Source organism: Erinaceus europaeus, chromosome 8 (genome assembly GCF_950295315.1).
Source record: "Erinaceus europaeus chromosome 8, mEriEur2.1, whole genome shotgun sequence".
Taxonomy (NCBI): Eukaryota; Metazoa; Chordata; class Mammalia; order Eulipotyphla; family Erinaceidae; genus Erinaceus; species Erinaceus europaeus.
Window position 1 is genome coordinate 106,272,860 of NC_080169.1, and position 24,559 is coordinate 106,297,418.

Genomic DNA, 24,559 nt, shown 5'->3' on the forward strand with positions numbered 1-24,559 from the left:
TCAGCAAAAGCATAATGTAGAATTCTTGTTCCAGAAAGTAAATGGGTTCCAAGACTCACTCAAGTTCTAAGACTTGAATCTTTGGCAAATGGTTCTAGACATTCAATGGATCCCATTCCCTTCATTCCTTTTATTTTCAATAACATTAAAAAGAAAAACTCATATTTTGCTAGACCTATCTATATTAAAATCACATGTTACAATAAAAAATGCTCCCATAGTTCCCAAATTATTCCATGTCTGGCTAGGACACTCTGGGTTACAGTCATGGAACCACAATGCTTAATGTTGGGGATCCTAGTCTCTTCTTAGCTGTACCTTTATCCATTTATTGTCATGAGGTAGATAGATCCCACCAATGAGGGCCAGAGATGTGAAGAACATCACTATAGATGAATGATCCATCCCCACCAGGGAGAACCAACTAGGGATTGTGGGCTGGCAACAGCTTCTCACTTACAATATTTCTACAGTGTGGATATACTTAATATAGTGATTTAGAGACAAGGAAAGGACAAGTGTTCTTAGTGGACAGGTAGGCAGACTTTAGGTGTTGACTAAATTCGAGTACATTCATATAACTTGAAATGCAACCCTCCCACCAGATGACCTTGCTAATGATTTACCTTGCTGACAATGAAGAGGTCCTCCCTCTTCACAACTTTCTCTTGGATCTTTTCTTGGATGGCTTCCCCCACCTCTTCCTCATTGTCATAGACATAGGCACAGTCAATGTGTCGATACCCTGCATCAATGGCCACCTTCACAGCCTCTTTGACTTTGCCTGGAGGAGACTGAAAGGAGACAGAAGAGATCATTATATGTTCTTCTTCCCAGACTGTCTACAATGGACTCTCCTAAGAAGTTCAGCTCCTCCAAATCAAAAATCCATACCTGTGAGGAAAACCCACTTAGAAAACTTTAACATGTGTGCTCAGACAGGTGTGCCACTACGCAGCCCAATTAGAAAACTTTAAAGTGAAGGAAAAGAAATGAAAATACTTTATAATTATGAGCCCATGTCCTAAACTAACTTCTCATACTGGTCAATTCTTCAGCCTTGATATGTTGCCAGGTATATAGGGGAAGCCAGATTTTTCCAGCTTTATCCCTTTTATGTGACAGACTTAGAACTAGAATCTTGTAGGAGAATATAGGTGGGAAACCCTCTTTACAACAGGCTCACATATATGAGGTATAAGGTCTGAGCAAACCACTTACTTTCTCTGACATTTATCTGTAAAATGTGTGTGGTAATTGTGTTTCTATCCTATAATCACTGTGTTTGTTAATCACTAAGATGACTGTGAAATCTTTTGCAAAGCCTGCATACACTAAAGGGCATTGAATATAAGTCATTCTGTAACTGTTTGAAAAGGGGATATAAAATATTAGGGTCCAGGAGTTTATGGTGGCAGGCTGTGGCACATAAGGTAGAGCACAAGGACTCAAGTTCAAGCCTGTGGTATCCACCTGCAGGGGGTTGAAGGAACCTCCACAAATGTGAAGCATGTTGTAGGTGTCTCTCTTCCTCTTCCTATCTCCCCTGTACCTCTGTCCCTCTTCATTTTTTTTTTCTCAGTATCAATACAAACCAATGAGAGAGAGAGAGAGAAAAAGGGAGGGGGAAGAGAGAGAGAGAGAGAAAGAATGGAAGAAAGAAAGGAAGGAAATAGCCACTGGGAGTGGTGGATTCACTGTGTAGACACCAAGCCCCAGTAATAACCCTGGTGGCCTCCTGGGGCCACATGGAAATAACATGAGTTAGATCAAGAAGACTGGTGCATGACAGATTTGTGCTCTACTCTTTCCTTCTATGATTACAGACTAAAAGTGGGTTAGGCAAAACAGTGGTATTTGTATATGCATGGATCCAGGTCCATTCCCAGGCACTGTATTAAAAAGAAAAAATTTTAAAAGTAATAGTATTTTATTTTCCTGCTTCCCAGAAAATAGACACACTTTATATTCTAACCTGACCAAAGATTAATTTTTATAAAGGAGCACTTAGCCCACAATGGTTCACAGTAAGTTCAGTTCTTGATAAATGTATAAATTTCTCAGTTTTCTATAAAACACTCTCACCCCCAGTGTAAGTCCTTCACCAGGACCTGAAAGCCTCAGCTGGCCCATCCCTAAGTCCAGAAAGAGGAATTCACCTTCACTCTATCTTGAACAGAGCTTGAAGGAATCGTATTAAGTGAGATAAGCCAGAAAGAGGAGAGTGAATATGGGGTGATTCCACTCATAGAAGTTGAGAAATAAGAACAGAAAGGAGTCACAATAAGTAAAACTCGGACTAGATTTAGTGTATTGCACTGATATTCCTTTACAAACCTCATCTAGATAATATATTCAAAATCATCCCTGGATTTTACCTCAACTATGAAATTCTGGCCCCAAAAGGACAAAGCAAATGACATGGCTACAGGGAAAGGAGGGTTCCTGAGACTGATAAACTGGTTTGAAGGAAGACAGTAACTCAGTTTGCTGAAGTAGTTAAGATCCTAAAAGGACAAAGATAAAGGAGGCCAGGAGACAGCTTTCATGAGAAAGCACACACTTAACCATGCCATCTGCAAGGACTTGGGTTTCAGTTACCCCACATCACATGGGAACACCAGTATTAGAGGCATCATTATGAACTGTGGGGTAGGTCCGTGCTGTCACACCTTCTTTCTTATCTCTAACTTTCTGAAATTAAAAGTAGAAGAGTCTTCCAGGAGTACTGGAAACAAGAAAGTGAGGCTATCTAGGTCTAGGAAAACTTTCTAGTTGCCGTGAATTCTTGGATTGTAGCCTTTCTTTTACCTGTATAATTGCTTCTTAGAAACAAAAGAATAAGAAGGCTTATTTTTCTTCTCCTTCCATCTATGTGTTCAAAGGAACTGTAAAATATCAACCATCCTTCATGAAAAACGAATAACATGACTTTCCTTGGCACCTGAGAGCCAGCCTACATTTGGCTTCAACCACTTCAACCTCATTTTTCTTCACAACCAAGTATATTACTCTTTAAAAATTTTATCCTTCCTCACATTTCAACATGATTCCCTTTTGAAAGTTGTATCTAAGTCTGAACATAATTTTCCTGGAAAATATGTAAAGAGTGAGGAGATTAAACTGATGATGGAGAAGCAGAATTTTTTTTCCCCATTTCTATCAAAGTCAAAGCTCTTATTTGGAAAAAAAAAAAAAAAGTTTTCTTCTAGCTGGTAACCTGTGGCTAAACCATGCCCAGTATAAGAGGAAGTCAATCCCTGCAGGCTTAGTAAGAGTGATTATGTGCATGAATTTTAAACATCACAGGCTTGTTAAATAGTGAACATAATCAGTAATATCTGAATGACTATGGCCCCGAATATCCCCAATATTACTGATTCCATCTAGCACTGAATACGGAGATGCAGAAGAGAACATTTCCTGCTGGCTTTTGTCATGAGCATGACCCGGGTTTGAGCCCAGTTCCCAGGGCACTGAGAGAAGCTGCGGTGTCTTTTTCTCTCTCTCTCTCACTGTGTCTGTCAGCCTGGAGTGGTGAAGCCCCAGTGATGACAACAATGGAAAAAAAAATAGTGAAAAACAATGTATCTCGATAAAAACACTAGATTTATACCTATGAGGAAATGGCCAAAAGTCAAAGCCATAAAAATTGTGCAACAATATGTAACTTTTTTTTCAGAGGACTTATTTATATAAAATGTAATAATTGAGGCTATCTTCACAAGATATATTCCTACTGGAGTCAGGAGGTGGTGCACCTGGTTGAGAGAAAATGTTAGAATGATCAAGGACCTGGGTTCAAGCACTGGGTCCTCATTTGCAGGGGTAAATCTTCATAAGTGGTGAATCAGTACATCAATGGTCTCTCTCTCTCTTTCTCTGTCTCTCTCTCATTCTTCTTCTCTATCTCTCCATTGCCTCTACTCTCTATCCAATAAATATTCATGAAAAAGATACGTTCCTACTCTGTAATTAGTACTATATAGAAACAATACCCAAGTTCGAGACTGACTGACAGAGCACTCATCAGAGTGGACATGTTGCCATATTCTAGGACCTCGGTTCTGTCTCTAGGTCTTACTGTTATTGGGTGGGGGATCTTCACTAGTGACACAGCAGTGCTGCAGGTCTTTAGGTCTGCCTCTTCCTCTCTCCCTCATCTCTTACTCTACATCAGAAAAAAGAAAGAAAGAAAGAAAGAACTGTACATTCACACATCCACTCACTTATTTAACAGATATAAATACATTGTCATAAACTCTTACAGTAACTAGAATATAAATAATATTGATTTTAAGGTGGCAGAAACAGCATAAAGGTTATGCAAACAGATTCTCATGCCTGAGGCTCCTAGGTCCCAGGTTCAATCCCTTGCATCATAAATCTATGAAAGCTGAAAAGTGCTCTGGTTAAAAAAGGAAAAGAGAAAGAAAAGGAATACATATGTATGTATATAATATTTAAATTATGTTGCTTTGAGTTGTAAAAGTTAGAGTACTTATCATATAAATTAATCAGTTGACTGCTAAAAGCTGGGTGCTATGTGACAAGCTTGTTCAGGTCTAGTAGGAATCGGCCTGCAACACTTTATCCTAAAATAAACATAACTCCCTGTCCTCCATGTGGCCTCAGGTCTCCTTCTTTGCTGACTTGGAGCTATACTAAGGAATTTTTATTACAAAAGGACACAATGTCATTCAAAACACTGACTTAAGATAGAGGCTTGGGGGGGTTGAGCTAGGAACCTCTAGTGCCTCAGGCCAGAAATTCATTTGCATAACTGTTTTTACAATCTCCCTTCCAACCTTCAAAATCCTTTCCAGTATTTTAGCGAGTGGGGGGGGTGGGGGTGGAGGGGTGGGAGGGGTGGGGGGGGTTAGGGGTTTCTGGGAAAAGCTGCTAGGAGAGAATAAACCCCTAGAAAACTACTGTTTCCAGACAGGTGAGGAGGGTTCAAGTTGCTGTGCCCTACCTGCAGGGAGGGGTAAACTCAGTGCTGCAGGTGTCTCTTGTACTTTCTATCTCCCCATTCTTTATCTCTCTGTCCTACCAAATAAAAGAAATTAATCTAGATATAAAAATAAAAAAAAAAGGTTTCTTTCAAGTCCAACAACTGCTTGAGTTTTGGCATTTGCCAGGTTATCAGCAAAATAGCTCACTTAGTAAGCTGTTAACCTCTGTGTGTAAGTCAGGTTCCAGCCTGGACCTCACCACACTTACAGACGCTTTGATGTTATGGTTTTGAAGGAAATACATTAGAAATTAATAGCAACTGCTTGGACCAGGCTCCTTTTAGCCACCTGTAAATCCTAAAACTCTTGGTGTTTGTAAAAGCCCTGGTAGATTTAAAGCGAGCTTCTGGGATTTGTAAAAGTCCGGCCAACCTTTGACCTTAATGATTTCTGCTCAGCTTTTAGTCCTTGTATGCATATTGTAAATCATTTTTTGTCAACTTCGCTTTATGTATAAAAGGGAAATATCAGAGCACCTCAGGGCCCAGAAGCTTTTTGGCATTAGCTGATTCTGCGTCTGGCGCACCAAAAATAAAAACTCTGTTTTCCAGTAACCCCTACGTGTGATGACTTGTTCAGATTCTTGCGTTTGCAGTTCCTTTCTCTGTCTCTGTCTCCCTCTCTGTCTCTCTGTCTCTCTCTTTCTCTATTTCTCTATCTTAAAAAAAAATCAGATTGGAGCAATGAAACCCTAGTGATAAATACATAAATAAACAAAAACCAAGCAAACAGAAAAAGAGGTTTGGTACTTGCTAGAGAAATGCTCATTGTAATTGAAAAGGTCAGTCCGAATCATCGGATGCCTGAATCATCCCCAAGAAAGGAAAAAAAAAAATTTTAAAGTAGATCCCGGCTCCTTGACTGAACTCGTAACAACCCCAAACCCCTCAGGGCATTTTATTTTTAAATGGAAGAGGAAAACAAAACAAAGCAAACACAAGTAACAAATGTAGAAAATCGAGCTTATTTACCTTCCAGGTGCCCAAGCCCACAATGGGCATGTTGGCTCTGGTGCTGAGCTCCACGAAGGTGGCCATGGCGGAGGGTTCTGAACAGACAGAAAAACAAATGTGCCCGTGTTTATAGCTCGGGTCCCAATTTCAGAGGGAGGAGCAGCAGACTAGGGTTGTGTGAGGTCATATCCGGCCCTGCTATAAACAGAAAATCCTTCCACACTTAGTAATATTGTTTCAATGAATAAAGTATTTTGTTTTACTTATTTATTTTTATAATTCTTTTTTGTTGTTGTTATCCCTGGAGCTTCACCACCCTGGGGTGACTTCTTCCGAGGAGAGAGATAAAGAGAGGAAGGGAGGGGGAAAGACAGCACTTCACCAAAAATAAATTCTCCATTACTGCTGGGTTTGAATGTAAATTGAGTGAGAGTTGAAACAGGCACAGGTGAGCTATTGTGCTGGTCCTTAATCAAATCTAAACACACAAAACCTTATGTAAAGCTCCTGCTATCCAACACATGACTTACTTTATGACATGGGATTTCTATGAAATTTTATTTTTTTCCCCCTACTTTAATGAATGGAAAGTAGGTGTGCATGTATTTTTAATGTGTTTTTATGTGTTCTATCTTTGTAAGTTACATTCCTGAGGGCATAGCAAATGCCTGCTAGGTACCAGGATAAGCTTTTTAGAAGTTAGTACTCCGGGTATTTATGCAGGAACTGGGTGTCTACTTAATCTGATTAGTGAAGGGTGTGGTTCTTGGAATCTGGTTGATGGTTACAGGCCAGAAGGAAAGTCACTGAGGCACTGCCTTTTTTTTTTTTTTTCTTTTACCAGAGCATTGCTCTGCTTTGGTTTTATGTTGGGGTCTGGTGCTAGGACAGTGGAGCCTCAGGCATAAAAATCTGTCAGATAACTTATTATACTCTTTCCCTTTACCTCACTGCATTTTCTCCTATGGCAATAGGGAAGCCTGTCCAGATCCAATAATATTTCTCCAAAGAGATCATTTGAAACTAAGTGAAACCTAGCTACCAAAGGAAAACATTCTCTCCTCAGTGATAAAAATCTTCTTGCAGTCCAAATTGATTTTGAAAGATTGCTAGAGTATAAAGATAAATTAGTCAATATTTCTCATAATGTTTGTGTAACTTATAAAAGCTCTTTTTTTGCTACATTATTGTTCATAAAGGCTGATGAAACATATTTCATTTACTTATATAAACAGGAACATAGGGTGAATCTAAGAAAACGTCATAGCTTTATTATCAGTAATGAAAATGAGCAAACTTCAGACTCGGGATTTCTGTTCAAGAACTACTGCCTGCTTTTTCATGAAACTCAGACAAGCTTCAGATGTGCTGGGGAGGCCAAGGAATCTTAAATCCACACAGGTTTAACTGGCTACATTAGCCAAGGTTGTTTAGTCTCTACACAGCCAGCGTGGTGGCCCTCACCACTAGGGGTCCTCGTAGCTTGGAGAAAAAAATAACCTTCCCTCTTCTCTGATCTGTGTCCAGTGATAATCAAGTCCATCCTGATCTTTTGTTGTGTAATGATGGTTAATGTCCTAGTTCCTCCAAGCCCAACCTCTTATCTGCACTGGGAAATAAACTGACTTGCCTATAGTCCTATTTTCACTCAGGCATTTTATTTATTTATTTATTTATTTATTTATTTATTTATTTATTTATTTATAAAATGGAGATATTGACACGACCATAGGATAAGAGGGGTATAATTCCACACAATTCCTGCCACCAGAACTTCCTATCCCATATGCCTCCCTCCACCCCCAAGCTTTCCTATTCTTTATCCCTCTAGAAGTGGGGACAACTCCACTCAATTCCCACCATCAGAATTCTTTATCCCATCCCCTTCCTTGATAGCTTTCCTGTTCTTTAACCCTCTGGGAGTATGGACCCAAGGTCATTGTGGGATGCAGAAAGTAGAAGGTCTGGCTTCTGTAATTGCTTCCCCACTGAACATGAGCATTGACAGGTTGATCCATACTCCCAGCCTGCCTCTCTTGACTTTACTAGTTTTTGCCTGAGTCTGATAGCTAACATGTAGATGGACGCAGGGTATTGTCTGGGGAGTTGGTATCATAGTTGGAAAAAGGACCAGAAAGCTGCATTAGGGAAGACAGTATCTCCCAAATCTGGGAAAATATAATAAATACAGTTAACTGTAAACGCCATATATTTGATCTGGGGCCCATATTCTGCACAGTAGCCTATGATGCCTCTGTATCCCTGTAGGTCTGTGCTTGCATTCTGTGGTCATGGCTAGAAACATTGTAGGCTGCACTAGTTTCAGGACTCATCTTATTCGGGTTATAGAGTATGTTATCTAGCCTTCCTTCGGAGAATAGAACATTCCCTACCATTGTTGATCCACACTGAGGGTCAGGTCCTGTAGGGGCCCACAAAAGGGTCCATTATGATGTTTCTGATGGAGATGACCAGTAACCATCGAGAGAAGGTCTAGGCCCATCATGTCTGTGTGGGAATCCCAGGACTTCCTGTCTGTTGTCCCAGATGGGGTAGCCTGGTAGTGACCAAAGAGGCATCTCTTAAGTATGCCATTCTCTTGCCCTTATCCAGCTTTTGTAATCCTTACTTTGTCTGACAAGGTTAGCTTTGGAGTGATTGAGAGAAGTGGAATAGGAAGGAGGTGAGGAGACTGTCTAGGTCTAAGTAGAAACTAAGTACTTTATGGTGTCTTTTTAGGTCTTTCTACTTGCTTGCTTCATTTATTGACTCACTGCAAACTATTGTGCACTATTGCTTTCAGGTGCATATTTCCCCCTAACTTATGGATACATGTGTTATATATATGCCTTATCTCATAGGCCCTGATCTATATCTAGGTTTTGAGACTTCGTCAGGAAGTGCACCACCCAAAATGAAATTAAGGAGTCCTATGAGCTAGGAGAGGTCTTACCAGAGTAATGAAGCTGAAGGGTTGACGTTCCACATCTGACATCTACATCTCTGGACACAATCCGAAGTGAAACATGTCTCGGTGGTACTGGTCGCATTGATTAGGTTAGGATCAGCATATGCAGTGTCAGTTGTTATTAACTGGGAGAAGGGAGAAGCATACAGGAATGTGAGCACCACCCCAGGGGTTCCAGGACTGGGAGAAATAAGAGTTTTGTAGAGAATGGGGAAGGTTCCTGCTTTCTAAGGTTTAAGAAACCAAATTTTCATCTGCAATATTCCAGCCTTTAGGTTCATGATCACTCAACAATTTCTTCAGCTTTACATGTTAACTCCTTTTCAGCCACCAGGGTCCAGATGCTAACATGATGCCAAACGGACCTCCCTGGGCAGACGACCCCACCAATGTGTCTTGGAGACCCTCTTCCCCAGAGCCTCATCCACTAGGGAAAAAGAGAGACAGGCTGGGAGTATGGATTGACCTGCCAATGCCCATGTTCAATGGGGAAGCAGTTACAGAAGCCAGACCTTCCACCTTCTACACCCCATAATGACCCTGGATCATTACTCCCAGAGGGTTAAAAAATAGGAAAGCTATCAGGGGAGGGGATAGAATATGCAGTTCTGGTGGTGGAAATTGTTTGGAGTTGTATCCCTCTTATCCTATGGTTTTGTCAGTGTTTCCTTTTTATAACTTTTTTTAATAGAAGGTAATAGTCATTGCTATAGCCAAATTATTTGGCAATTGGATTAACTTTGAAAGTCCCATTGTTAGAACTTGCTGTATCATACAAGACCTCACCATAATTTATGTCCTTTAATGTTATTTACATATAACTGTATCTTATAAAGTGACATCAACAACAGTTGCTTCTGTTCTTCCTGGTGTAAGCTTATAGGTGACTAAATATTTCAAAGCACAAGTCATTGTTAGAGATGTATTAACAATTCAAGCACAATATTAAAATTCAATCTGATTACCCAGCTGAAGTCTTACATGATCAGATTGAAGGCATATGGTCCATGCTATGAAGGCATATGGTCAGAGCTATGGTCTATGTATCAACAAGTTTGAGATAGTCAATCCATTTTCCCCCTCTCATATTATTAAATAGTGATTTATGAGAATACAAGTTAGTAGAAGAATATTAACACCATTCCCACCACCAAAAGTCTGTGTCTCTCCCTCCCCCCTTAACCCCCCCCCCCCAGTGAAGTTGAACATCAACCCTCACACTCCACCCAGAGATTTTTACTTTGATACTATACTCCAAACTCAGTCAGATTCTGCTTGGAGTTTCCCTTTGTTCTTTTTTTCTCAACTTCTGTTCATGAATAGGGTCATCCCATATTCATCTTTGTCTTTCAGACTTACCTCACTTAACATAATTCCTTAGCTCCATCTAAGATGGGTCAGAGAAGGGGGGTTCATTAATAGCTGCGTAGTATTCCATTGTGTAAACATACCACAGCTTTCTCAGCCACTCATCAACAACCAGGTTGTTGCCTTCCTGGTTTCCTTCCAGGTTTTAGCTATTAGGAATTGTGTTGCTATGAATATAGGTGTGCACATATCTTTTTGATTGGGTGTTATGCAGTCCTTCAGATATATTCCTAGGGGAGAAATTACTGGGTGATATGGGAGGTCGATTTCTAGCCTTGTAATGGTTTTCCAGCCTGCTCTTCACAGAGGCTGGACCAATTTACATTCCCACCAGCAATGTAGAAGGATTCCTTTGTCCCCCAAACCTTATATGTTGCTGCTGTCATTTTTGATGTATTGCATTCTCACAGGGGTGAGGTTGTATCTCTTGTTTTTATTTGCAATTCTCTGACAGTCAGTCACCTGGAGCAATTTTTCATATGTTTGTTAGCCTTTTGGGTCTCTTCTGTAGTGGATATTCTGTTCATATCCTCTGCCCATTTTTGCATGGGATCATTTGCTTTTTTGTTGCTAAGTTTGGTGAGCTCATTATATATTTTTGTTATTAGTCTCTTGTCTGAGGTATGTCATGTGAAGATCTTTTCCCATTCTGTGAGGGGTCTATTTGGGTGATGGTTTCTTTTGCTGTGCATAAGCTTTTCAATTTGTAGTCCGATTGATTTGTTTTTCTTTCAGTCTTCCTTGTAATTTGGTTTGTTTCATTAAAGATGTCACTCAAGTTTAGGTGGGAAAGTGTTTCACCAATGTTTTCCTCTAAGTATTTGATAGTTTCTGGTCTAACATTCAGATCATTAACCTATTTGAAGTTGACTTTTGTTTTTTGTGAGATAAGATGGTTCAGTTTCATTTTTCTGCATGTTTCAACCCAGTTTTCCCAGCACCATTTATTGAAGAGAGCCTCCTTCATCCATTTAATAATTTGGGTCTCTTTATCAAAAATTAGATCTTCATAAGTTTAGGGGTTTAGTTCTGGGCTTTCAATTCTGTTCCACTGGTTTGTGAACCTATTTTTGTTCCAGTACCATGCTGTTTTGATGATGAAGGCCTTATCATATAGTTTGAGATCTGAGAGTGTGATGCCTCCATTTCTGTTTCTTTTCCTCAAGATAATTTTGGTGAGTCTAGGTGTTTTCTGGTTCTATATAAATGATTTTTGTTTTATTATCATAAAGAAACTTGGTGGAATTCTGGTATTACATTGAATCTGTATATGGCTCTGGGTAGAACATTCATTTTGATGATATAAATTCTTCCAATCTATGAGCCTGGGATATCTTTCCATTTCTTGGTATTGTTTTATATTTCATTGAATATTTCCTATTCAAGGAAATAGTGAAAGTGAAAGTCTTTCATGTCTTTGGTTATGTTTATTCCTAGGTATTTTATTGATTTTGATGTAACAGTGAATGGAAGTAATTTCTGGATATCCTCTTCTTCGGATTTGGTGTTTGCATAATGAAGTACTACTGATTTTTTTTAATATTGATTTTGTAACCAAGGATGCTATATTGACTAATGATATCCATTAGCTTTCTGCTGGATTCTTTAGGTTTTTCTATGTATACTATCATATCTTCTGCAAATAGTGAGAGTTTGACTTCTTCCCTTCCAATCTGTATTCCTTTGATTCCTTTCTCTTGCCTGATGGCTATGGTGAGAACTTCCAATACTGTGTTGAAGAGTAATGGTGATAATGGACAGCCTTTTCTAGTCCCTGATCTGAGGGGAGATGCTTTCAGCTTCTGTCCATTGAGGATGATGTTGGCTGTAGGCTTGCTGTATATGTATATGTCTATTCTCATTTTTTGTAGTGTTTTGAGCATGAACGTGTGTTGGATTTTGTCAAAAGCTTTCTCTGCATCTATTGAGTTGATCATGTGGTTTTTGGTTTTGCTTTTATTGATGTGGTGAATGATGTTCATTGACTTACATATATTGAACCAGCGTTGCATTCCTGGGATAAATCCCTCTTGGTCATGAAGAATAATCTTTTTGATGTACTGCTGTATCTGGTTGGCTAGGATCTTCTTTAATATTTTAGCATCTATGTTCTTCAGAGATAATGATCTGTAGTTTTCCTTTTTTGTTGTGTCCCTATCTGCTTTTGGTATCAGGGTGATGTTGGCTTCACAGAAGGTGGAAGGGGGTTTTCCTGTTTCTCTGATCTTTTGAAAGAGTTATAAAAGTATAGGTATTAACTGTTTCCTGAAGGTTTTCATTTGTAAACAAACCTTTTTTGTTTGTAGAACTGTTGGGAAGATTCTTAATGATTGTTTTGACTTCTTTGTCTGTGATTGGTCCATTTAGGTTTTGTAGTTCTCTCTGGTTCAGTTTTGGAAGGGTATATGTTTCTAGGAATTCTTCCATTTCTTCCAGATTCTCTAGCTTGGTGGTATAAAGTTGTTCAGTTCTTGTATTTTTATTTTTATTTTACTAGTGATTTAACTGTGATTGACAAGATTGTGGAATAAGAGGGATACAATTCCATAGAATTTCCACCAACACAGTTCTGTATCTAGAAGCTTCCCTATTCTTTATTCCTCTGGGAGTATGAACCCAGGATCATTATGGGACACAGAAAGTGGGAGGACTGGCTTCTGTAATTGCTTCTCTGCTGGGCATGAGCATTGACAGATCCATATCCCCAGCTCATGCAGTTCTTGTTTTACTTAATTTTTTTTTTTTTTTTTTTGGCAGGGAAGCTGTATTTCTTTATTCAGGAATAAGGATTCATAAACTAAGACAAACTAATCACCAAACAGAACTCCACTGTCTCTTTGCAGCGGCGCAAGCACTCTCTCTTACTCTCCAACTCAGGAACCCTCTCCTACTCTGCAACTCTGTCACTCTCCTACTCTGCAACTCTGTCACTCTGGCGGGTTTCCTTGGGGCGGGGCCAAGCGGGCCCGCGAAATTACTTAATGTTTTTAAATGATTTCTTTATTTATTGGAAAGTGAGATACAGACTGACTAAAGCATCACTCAACTGTGGTGCAGAGAAATAAGTCTGGACTTCATATATATCAGCACAAGGTTCCACTTGTAGCTCTACCTACCTGTTGACCTGTTTTTTCTGTGTGTGTGTGTGTGTGTGTGTGTCATCACCTGAGTTCCACCACTCTAAGCTGGGTTTTTCAGATAGAAAAATAAAGATAGAAAGAGAGAGAGGGAGAGAGAGAGAGAGGCTATAAAACTTTTAAAATTGCAGTGGGAGCCATGATTAAAGGGTTGTCTGCATGGCAAAGCAGTAATATTATTCAGGTATATTATTTTTCAGCTCTTAGTTTACTGTTTATTTCCTTATCCTCTTCTTCATAAGCTGCAGTATTTATTTACTTATCATTTTATTGAGGGGTTAATGTTTTACGGTACAGTTTTTGGCGCATGTAAAAGTTCTCATTTCCCTATGATAGGTGCCAAACAATCTCAATGTTTCCACCATCTTGCACCAAAACTCCAAAGCCTCTCTTTACAATGTCTCCCTTTGATGGAGGGATGATTTCTCCCTTTGATGGAAGGAGGACTTCCCACCCTTTCTCACCAGTCATTTTCTTTGGTTCAATAAACAAAACCCAGTCCAAGTTTTACTTTGTGTTTTCTCTTTCTGTTCTTGTTTCTTAAGTTCCATCTGTGAGTGAGATTATGCACTTCTCTTTGTGGCTTACCTCAGTTAACATGATTCCTTTAAGCTCCATCTAAGATGAAGCAAAGTTGTTAATTATCAGAGAACTACAAATAAAGATAGCAATGAAATGCAAATTTTTGCCTGTGATAATGTCATACATCAGCTAAGGCAGTAAAAACAAATGCTGGAGAGGCTATAGGGGTAAAGGAACCTCTACTATGCTGGTGGGAATGCAAATTAGTACATTCTTTGTGCTGAACAGTTTAATTCTAAGAATTGTATAAATTGACTTACCCAAAGACCTACCAATTCATCTCCTGGGTCTATATCCAGAGGAAATAAACACAGCCATATGAAGAGACATATCTTCATAACAGCACAATTTGTTGTAGCCAATACTTGGAAATAAGCCACATGTCGCACAACAGGTAAGTGGCTAAGAAAGTTGTGGTATAGATGCACAGTGGAATCCCACTCAGTCGTCAAGAATGATCTAGTCATAGCACTGGCCCCTGTATAACCTCCCAGTCCCTGCCAGTCAATGTTCTCAATACATGGTAACATTCTAGGCTACACACATTTCAGGACCAGTTTTCCTCAAGTGGCAGAGTAGAATGACACAGCCTCCTATCTGGGAATGTGGCAGTAATTACCATTGCTAGTTCATAGTGCTTTTTAATACTTTCTTTAGCCAGCAAAACCTGGGTATCATTGAGAAGATGCCTTGTCCTCTCCAACCCATGATTTTATCTTCTGTAAAGTGTTAGTATATTGCCAGGCTCAGAGGAGTGGGTGTAGGAATAAATGAAATGATACCTGCACAAAACATTTCAAGTAGTGTCGGTGAAGAGTAAACTCTCCATACAAGTTGATTCTTACTTTTCTTTATTCTTTTTAGTACTTGTATCATCAACATTAGCAGAATTTCCATGATTATGTTAAAAAGTAAACAAAATAAGTTTCTTATTCAGTTCTACTCCCTATGATAATCAGCTCCCAGGTGAACATTCCAATTTAGAGTCAATAGTGCTTACAAATCTATGGTTTCAGGTATGTTTGATTCGAACAAGATTCTGGTGAAGTTATGTATCAAAGCAAGGGCAGTTGAGGGCTTTCCATATCCAGAGACTGAGCTTCAATATTCTTCATGGAAGGGATATTCAGGCAGGTGAGACATGCTGCAGAGAAAACAAGTATAAAGAATATGTGAACGTTCTACTCTGGTTTAGAAGGTATTTAACTAATTTGTCTCTTTTGATGATCATTCTTCTTTTTTTCTGCTTTCAGCAGAGACAGGGGAAAATGGAGAGGGAGGGAGAAATGAGTAAGACAAGAAGAGATATCTCTAACACTGCTTCAGCACTCCTCCAGCTTGAACCTCTGTCCTTTTATATGAGAATGTGTGTGCTTTAAAACTCTAGGGGGTACAAAACTGCCCAACACCAAAACAGAAATTACTAACTGGATATTATTCCCAAGCAAGACTGACCATCACAGATGCTTATAAACTTCTTTGTTTGAGGGAAAGTTACTTCCATCTTTTTAAAGAGGTATTTGATTAAGAGTGGATTTGCTGGGGGCAAGCAGTGATTCATTCCTTGAAAGTACACATTACCATACAATGAACGTGAATCAAGTTCTTGGCTCTCACTAGTGTAAAGGAGGCTTTACCAGTTGTGAAGCAGTGATGCAGGTGGTTCACTGTCTCTCTCCCTCTCTGTCACCCCCTCCTTTCACAGTTTCTATCTTTTCTGTCAGAAATTTAAAAAGGAAAACAAGGCTTCCTGGAGTAGTAGATTCATTGTGTAGGGACTGACTGAGTTCCAGTGATAACCCTAGTATCAATTTAAAAAATAAGTGAATCTGACAGATAGATTGAGAAGGGAGGGAGACAGAGAGACACCTGCAGCCCTGTTTCATCACTTGTGAAGCTTCCTCCATGCAGGTGGGGACCAGGGGCTTGAACCTGGGTTGTTGTGCACTATAATGTGAGTGTCAGGTGCACTACCACCTGGCTCTTTCACTGATTTTTTAATTCTCTCTAAATTGATGCAGAAATTCACAGCCTGGTCTACCTTACTTTGCATATTCTGAAATTCTGACACTTGTGTGATCTCCTCTTTTCTCACTATTCTAGTCACTCATTCTGTTCCATGCCCCCTGCCCCAACCTCCTCATGTTCAAGTCTCTAAACATAAATCTACCTCAGTGCTTTTGCACTTCCCACTATATACCTCTAATGTTCTCTTCCCATAATAGCAAGGATCAATCTTTCTTCTTTCATTTCACTAGCAAAAGGTCAGATTTTGGCAAAATCTCCCAAGTCACTCTATTTAAATTGTTTTTCTACTACTATCACTCTTTTCTTTATGTCTACTTTATTTTTCTGTATAACATTCTTTACTATCTGCCATGATATATACTTTGAATTTATTTATGTACTCACTCAATGATATTAAAGTAATTGTAATCAAGTAGGATGGAAAAGTTAGACAATGCGTTTCTATAATTTGCATTCTTAGTCACCTGTGGATTCATTCTTAATTTTCATATTTATTTTGAGTTTGTACACGTACTTCCTCACTGGGAGTTAAGTGCAAATGCAGAAATCTATGTACCATGTAGCATAATAACACAAGCACCTAGAAAGTGCTTAGTGTGTATTAATGTCACATAAATATGTTCTAAGTAAATGAACAAATTTTCCTCAATTAAAATAACTTTATTGAGTGAATGTGTTGTGTAATTGTCTGGAGATGGTGTCGGCCTGATGGAACTTGCAAGTGGCCGGAAGTCCAGTCTTTTTTGCCTGAGTGGGAGTGGTGACTGGATACTGGTGGAGAACTTGGTGCCAGGGAGGGACTGGCATGGAGTTTTTGAGATTTAGGACGGAGAGATGACATGGAGGATAGCTCTTTCCCCAGGACTTGGACACAGGTAAATTTTACCTTGCTAGTTACTTTTCTCAGGATCTGGCCTACTCTTACCCCTGTTTCCCGATGCCTTCTCTGGGACACAGTGACCCCAGCTAGGATTCCTAGGACCTGCAAGACCACTGCAACAGTGAACACTGAGGCTGAACTTCTGGTAACTGACTCACTTACTTTCTGGGCCTAGTGAGTTTTCAACCCCAACTGATAATTGCTGACTTTGCAGTACCTAGATATTTGTCCTTTACCTTGTATCACCCCAATAAATTGAATTGTTTAAACCCATTCTCAGCTGCCCCACAGTCAGTTCCTTACAGACACATAGCAGCAAAAGTCCTTTGCTTTAGTTACAACATGAATGAAAGAAAATTTCTCTTTTTAAAATACCTTTCTAGATTCAAGGATTCTGAAAACCAGCAGTGATTAAAAAATGTGAATGTCTTATAATACTTCCAGTCTTTCAATTTTAATTTTTGAACTAATAGAGAATTGTACATGAGGATAAAATTAATCTTAACGTTCCATCAATACTATACCAGTTGAAGAAAACTGCTGTGGGAACTCTGTGCCACTTACTGTTCTTTTCTTTTTTTAAAATTTTGTTCATTCTATTTATTTATTTATTGGGTAGAGACAGCCAGTAACAGAGAGGGTAAGGAGAAGATAGGGAGGAAGAGAGAAAGAGAGACACATGCAGCACTGCTTCACCACTTGCAAAGATTTTCCCCTGCAGGTGGGGACTGGGGGCTTGAACCCAGGCCCTTGCACAATGTAATATGTGCACTCAACCAGGTGCCACCACCCGGGCCCCACTTACTGTTTTAGAGCAACGGCCCTCCAGTTTCTGTTAAAGCTGGAAACAGTAGCCATTTCCTCATCACTCAGCTTAAAGTCAAAGACCTAGAAAGGTTACAATTCCAAATATCATTGGAAAATCAAATCCTTGTGTGATATCAGATCCCCAGACATTCTGGCAGCTGGCAAACTCAGCATACCTCTCCTCAGCACTTTCTCCCATAAGCCATTGGATACAAACCAGCCATGTTTTAGGCCCTACACTTAGACCAAAATAAACCAAGAGTTTAGTGCTATGAAAGGAACAGCCAAATCTTTATAGAATTTTTAAGCAGGTGCGGTAGTGTTCATGCTCCCTGATTCACTTAGGAACTCTTCCAATGAAAATTTTTCTGGTTCATGTCTACTGGGAAGATTCAAGTTAAAATACAAGGCAATCAGAGGTCTTCTCAGTGGTATAAGGAACAGCTTAGAGCTTGCAGGATCCCATGGTGGCTCCTCCAGCATATCCATGGCCCACTGGCCAATCATCTTAGCTCAACTGAGGTAAACACCCTGGTCTATGAGATCAATGCAAAGTGGGGGGTTGGGGGTAGGGAAGAGTAGTGTCCACACACATTGTAGGGACAGAATGAGAGGGCCACTCAAGGAGACCACCCCACCCTAAACTCCACCCCCAAAACCAGGGCTAATCAGCCAGAATCTTACATTAAAGTTCTCAATGATGCGTGCTGGTGTCACTGACTTGGGGATCACAGCCACATTCCTCTGGATTTGGAATTGGAGCAGAATCTTCACAGAAGGAGACATCACATTTTTACTTCCTTACAATCACTCCTTCTCAGCTGAGAGGGAAGTGTTCTCTGGCACTCACTATCTCTTTTCTTAAGACTGCTAATATTGACTAAGCACTTCATAACCATCAGACGATGTCAGTACCAGGCATGATCATCTACTCAGTCTCCACAGCCTCTCAATCCTATGCTTTTGAAAATAAAGAATTTTTCTTGAGGCCCTGATTACAGTTGTAAAATTGATTAGTGTTGGAGCTGGATATGAACCTATATCCCAATACTCCAGAAGCCATTCTTGTCATTGGTCTATGAACTCAACAGAAAGCTGTCAGAACTTTGCTCTCCTTGTCTCAATGTATTATTTCCTAGATTCCAAAGTGATTTTATAAAGTAGATTTTTTTCTTCTGCAACAAGGAATTAAAAGTGAACAGCAAAATTATTGAACAATGAATCAAATTTATTGGGGTGAAGCCAACTTAACAGAAAACATTTTACCTGGGCTGTGGATTTCTTGTGTTTTGTAGCAATTGCCTTAATCTTGGGATCCTCCAACAATGAAGGGTCATCTGGTTTTGCCCTAGAGGGGGAAAGATGTTGGTCTGACTAATCATCTTGGTGACCGTATGTGATTATTGTTACCCCAATGTCACTCCAAAATCCAGTCATTATTCTGTATATGGGATACACAATAGGAGGACTTGGAACTTTCTTTTCTTCTTGTTATTACCAGGTCTTCACTGAGAAAAGATGACTTTTTTTTTTAGCTAGTTAGAAAGAGAGAGATAGAGACAGAGAAGAAAGGAAAAGCATCACAAAATAGAAGTTTCCTTCAGTATGGTAAGGTACAGGGGCTCAAGGCAGGTGGAGCACATGGCAATGCAGATACCAGATTCAGGTATATTTTCCCAGTCCATCTGGGAGCTTCTAGCACATGTATGTACACATGAGATACAAAGCTTTTATATTTTGCAGCATCTGGCTCACTTTTGTTGAATGGGATATTCCCAGAGGATCTGAGATGTGCCTCTGTTGATGTTTTTCCCCCAAGTAGAAGTGTGTGGAAACATAGATTTTTTTTTAATATTTTTATTAGTGATTTAATATTGACTTACAATATTAAATTTGCAATTCCCACCAGCAGAGTTCTGTGTCCTTCATACCCCACCTGCAGAAACTGCAATAGTTCTCCCCTGATCACAGATATGGATTGACTATATACCTATCTATCTGTCATCTACTTTTTTGGCCAATTTTTATTCACTTCTATAGACCTGCATTCACTTCCTTTGTAAGTCACACCTATGCCTATTACTACTTCCTAGTGTCCTTCTTTTTTCCTCCTTTTTCTCACATAAGCAAAATCATGCTTAGTTTCCTCTGGTGTTTTATAGACTCACTTCCCTTTCAATGATGGTGCAAAAACAAAGATTTCTAGTAACAAACATTTTGGGTCCCAGTGGAATCAGGGTTCAGAGCGCTCTGGTCATTATCCCCTCTTATCTCCTACTCTGGGAGTACGGAGCAAAATGCAGAACATACTGGCTTTAGTAATTGCTTCACCACTGGACATGGAATTGGCCATCAATCTACCCCCAGCCTGTTTCTGTATAAGTACCGCACGCTAACAGGTTGCGCCGCTGGAGCATGCTTTCCCCAGCCTGTTTCTATCTTTCCCTAGTAGGATAGAGATTTGGAGTGGTGACATTATTTAGGATATTCTTCTGTCCAATGACCTACATTCTCTTAACAGTCTTAACAACTATAAGATTTTGTCTTAAGCATAAAATAAAAGATCCCTTAGAGACATTACCAAGGTCTATCAGGAGATCCCAGAGGACTGTAAGCAGTCCTTGGAGCGGCAGTATTGGATCAATTTATCCTGTGTGAGGTATGGATGACACTCAACCTGCAAAAAAGTGATCCACCTCCAGTACTTATTAAGTTGACTTGCTTTCAAATTTTTCATAGCTTGTTCTATATACAAAAGAAAGAACAAGACCCTACCACACAAAGACCCAACATTGCCCACCACTGGTACTAATAATCAAATCAAAGATTTTTCTCATACCACTCCAAAATTTTGTAAACACATACTGCTATGATGAGACTCTACAGATAACACTGAACTTATCTCCTCCAAATTTAAAATCACTAGATTAGGACGTTTGACCATTAAAGAAAAGAGCCTACCTGATTAGTTACTGGCTTGTATTTTAGCCCTGGTTTCTCCCAAAGCCTTTTAATTTGTAAGTGGTTGAAATTGGAAATTCCAATGGATTTCACAAGTCCCTTGTCCACCAGATCTTCCATGTCCTGTCATAGAAAAATAAATGGTTGCTGCTGGGTGCTGGTGCACCTGGATGAGCGCACATATTACAATGCACAAGGACCCAGGTTTGAGCCCCCAGTCCCCACCTGCAGGGGGAAAACTTTGCAAGTGGTGAAGCAGTATTAGAGGTGTCTATCTTCCTCTCTATCACCCCCTCCCCTCACGATTTCTGGCTGTCTCTATCTAATAAATAAATATAATTTTAAAAAATTTAAAGAGAAAAATACATTGGATCGACCTTCCCGTGGTGCATCCCGTGAGTACCCATTTATTGGGGAAACTGATGATCCTTCCTAGCCGACTGAATCCACATGGATCCCAGTCACTTTCAAAGCCATTAACTGGCTACAGAAGAAGGGCAAACGCTAGAAGAAGAAGAAGAAGAAGAAGAAGAAGAAGGAGAAGGAGAAGGAGAAGGAGAAGGAGAAGGAGAAGGAGAAGGAGAAGGAGAAGGAGAAGGAGAAGGAGAAGGAGAAGGAGAAGAAGAAGAAGAAGAGAAATACATGGTTATATGATATGGTAATTCTACACAGACTACAGGGATGCTAGCTTGAATTATTTGGGTTGTTTGAAAAGTTATGGAACATTTTTTTTCCCCTCTTACCAGAGTACTGTTCAACTCTGGCTTATGATGATGTAGGGGACTGAACATGGGACTTTGTAGCCTCAGGCATGAAAGTCTCTTTGCATAACCATTATGATGCTATCTACCCCTCACACATTTTTTTTTGCATAGAAAAAATATGCCTTGACTTTTCCAACAACCCATTTGATTTCTCATGATCAGAAAATGTTGGTGAAGGATACAGAACAACTGGGCTAGCAGGAATATTAAAGGAAGCTTACATTTAGTTTGTGGGTCTGGTCAAAGATAAGTTCCAGCCTTTCCAACCTTTCTTCTGCCCATGTATCATAAATGCATATGGGCTGCTCATACATTTGCTATTCTCCTCTCACCTAAACCAGGATTAACCCGGTAATCTCCTGAAGAGTTGGCAGCATGTATAGAAGTGTTGGATGTCTGAGTTCTGGGTCACCTTCTCCCACAGAAACCATGTTTTGGTTTGCAGTGATATGAAGCTCTCTCCAGAAGGTCATCCTGATCGTGCTCTAGAAGGGGCTTGCAGACCCAAATCTGAGAAGCAAAGAAATTTGACTGCCATCCACATTCCAAGCTCTGTTTCCTGATATGGAAATGAAATTGGCCTCTCTGAATGATATCGTATTAGGAGCTTCAGCTAATAGGACACATGTTCTGACTTTTCCTTGCCATATCTTATGTGTGGTCAAAGGCATAAATTTAATAAGTGTTATCACTGATTTAATTCACATTGTGTCTATACCCCTGCATGTGGTGGTATAGAAGTAAAAAAAAAAAAAGATTCCATTTCATTCCCATTACCTGAGTTCTATGTCCTCATACATAGCTATATCACCTATCTATCCACATAGGTAGACAGATATATAGAGTCATGTAAATAGTGTTTCAACAGATTTTCAAAATTGAGGGATATTTAAAGTCACCTGAAAAATGTAATGCACATTTAGAAACAGCTCATAGTGATTTTTTTTTTTTTACCAACTTTGAATTGATTATCAACTCAGTATTGGATTTATTGAAACTCCCCAGATGATTTCAATGCAAACTCAATATTAAAAAAATGAGTAGATGATGTCGATTTTCATGTAGAAAAAAAATTTAGAATTCAGGAAACTACATATTACAAAAATGTCTGGACCGATCAATGGGATAAAATATAATGTAGGACAAAAGCACCAACCTACCTCCCAAGCTTCCAAAAATGTTGCCTTACCAGCCAGGACATTGCCTTTAGTATCTTTGGGGAACATGTCCTTTTCACCTGGTACTGAACAAAAAGAAATAGATGTCTGAATACATGTGTGTGTTTAACATAGTTTCAGGATGCTAACACTTTGCTAAAACCTCAAACATGCATTCCATTTCTTCAGTCTCCAAGTCCACACTTGAAGTGTTTAAATAAGAACTGTAAATCTAATCACTGTAATATGTAAATTCCTATGTTTTCAAAACAATTGAGCTAACATTAAAATTTATCTCTTGCACATGCTAAAAGTTTTATCAACCTGCACATTAATTTCACAACCATTACACATCCACTAGAGGGCAAACTTCAACATCAAAATAAAAACAAGCCTTAGCCCTAGGAATGGTTTCCTGATAAAGGTGTGGGCCACTCATGGTTCTACTTAGTTTATCTTCCTTTTGTTGTCAATGACTATTGAATAGTTTGGAATGTCCTTTTAAAATGATTTTATCCTTACTTTTCAGAGTTGTGAAATCACCCCATACTTGTCTTTTTCCTCCTGACTCAATTTAGTTCTCATAATGTTCATGAATAAGACCCCTTGCTCCCCTCCCCACCTTCCATCTTTAGAGATGACACTGATACAACTGGTTTAGAACACCTGCTTGGGAGTGGGAAATGAAGACAGGAATCGCTCATACTTGTAATCCCTGTGGAAAGTGAATAAGATAGATGTCCAGGTAGTCTAGTTTCAGGTCACTGAGGGTCTTCTGACAGGCTTTCTTCACACGGGCTTTCTCAAAGAAGGTGAGCCATAACTGCAGAGTGGAGCAGTGAGACGTTAGTGCCAGGGATGAATGACCTGCATTATATCTAATGACCCTGCTTTTGCATTTTGACCTACATCTTCACTAACCAGGGAGCTAACTTTACAGTAATGTGGTGTTAAAATCACCAGAAACACAAATATCCATAGACATTAATTGTGTTATTTTTTTAAATGTTATTATACTTATTTATTTATTGAATAGAGACAGCCAGGAATCAAGAGGGAAGGGGGAAATAGAGAGGGAGAGAGAGAGACCTGCAGCACTGCTTTACCACTTGCAAAGCTTTCTTTCTGCAGATGTGGAGGGGGACTTGAATCCGGGTCCTTGCACATTGTAATATGTGCGCTCAACCAGGTATGCCACCCCCCAGCCCCTATTTTCTTGACATAAAATCTGTTCATTTGTATATGACAGAATCAGTATATAACTCCAGCACACACAATGCTGGTGACTGAACTAGGGACCCTATGCCTGAAGATCCAGCAACCTAACCATGGCACACCAGCAGGATACCATATGATGGCATTTGCTATATGTTGAGGACAGTTTTATTTTTAACTCTTTAGTGATGAATGTATTTCTTCTGTTAATGTATATGGTCATTGTTTCAGGACTTGTTTATATGTGCCATTCTCTTTCCTGCTGTAAGAATTGTGAGAGTATCAGAAGTGTCTATCCTTGAACTTCAAAGCATTCTTAAACCTTGGGGACAGATGATCTTTACTTTGTGCTTCCATGTCCCCAAACCTGTGGACTGTCTGTGGTAACTCTTCAAAGACTCAGTCCAGACTCAAACCTCTGTATTGCCACAAGAATATGTTGTTAAAAGTCCTCAGTTTGAATTTTCAGCAAGGTAGATTTGTATATCTAGTGATTCTCAGCCTCTCTGTCCCTTTTATCTTTAATAGCATTTTAAAACTAACCTTTTTTTTTTTAACTACAGTGAAATAAATGTGTGACAAGCAGGTATGTCCCTACAATTCTCAAAATACCACCTACCTAGGAACGTTTGGAGTATAATAATAGAACCACAATGCTGAAATATAGGGTCCCAGGTTTTTCCCTGACTGCACCCTTATTCTTTGACTGCCATAGGTCAGGTGG

At 39.5% G+C, this 24,559-nt stretch overlaps 1 protein-coding gene and 1 pseudogene across 2 annotated transcripts in view; both read right to left on the bottom strand.

The window, feature by feature from the left end:
• Positions 1–24,559, bottom strand: part of LOC103116619 (aldo-keto reductase family 1 member B10-like) — a 36,751-nt gene that overhangs the window by 8,401 nt on the left and 3,791 nt on the right. The window contains exons 1-2 of one of the 2 annotated variants that reach the window (XM_060196605.1): positions 5,987–6,130; positions 627–794 (exon numbers count right to left, since the gene is read on the bottom strand). The exons of the other annotated variant lie outside the window; for it this stretch is intronic. Coding sequence (XP_060052588.1) covers positions 627–794; positions 5,987–6,052 — 234 coding nt within the window. The 5' untranslated portion in view covers positions 6,053–6,130. Of the gene's footprint in view, positions 1–626; positions 795–5,986; positions 6,131–24,559 lie in introns of those variants that run through there. 2 annotated transcript variants of the gene reach the window in all.
• Positions 15,125–20,978, bottom strand: LOC103116620 (aldo-keto reductase family 1 member B15-like; annotated as a pseudogene).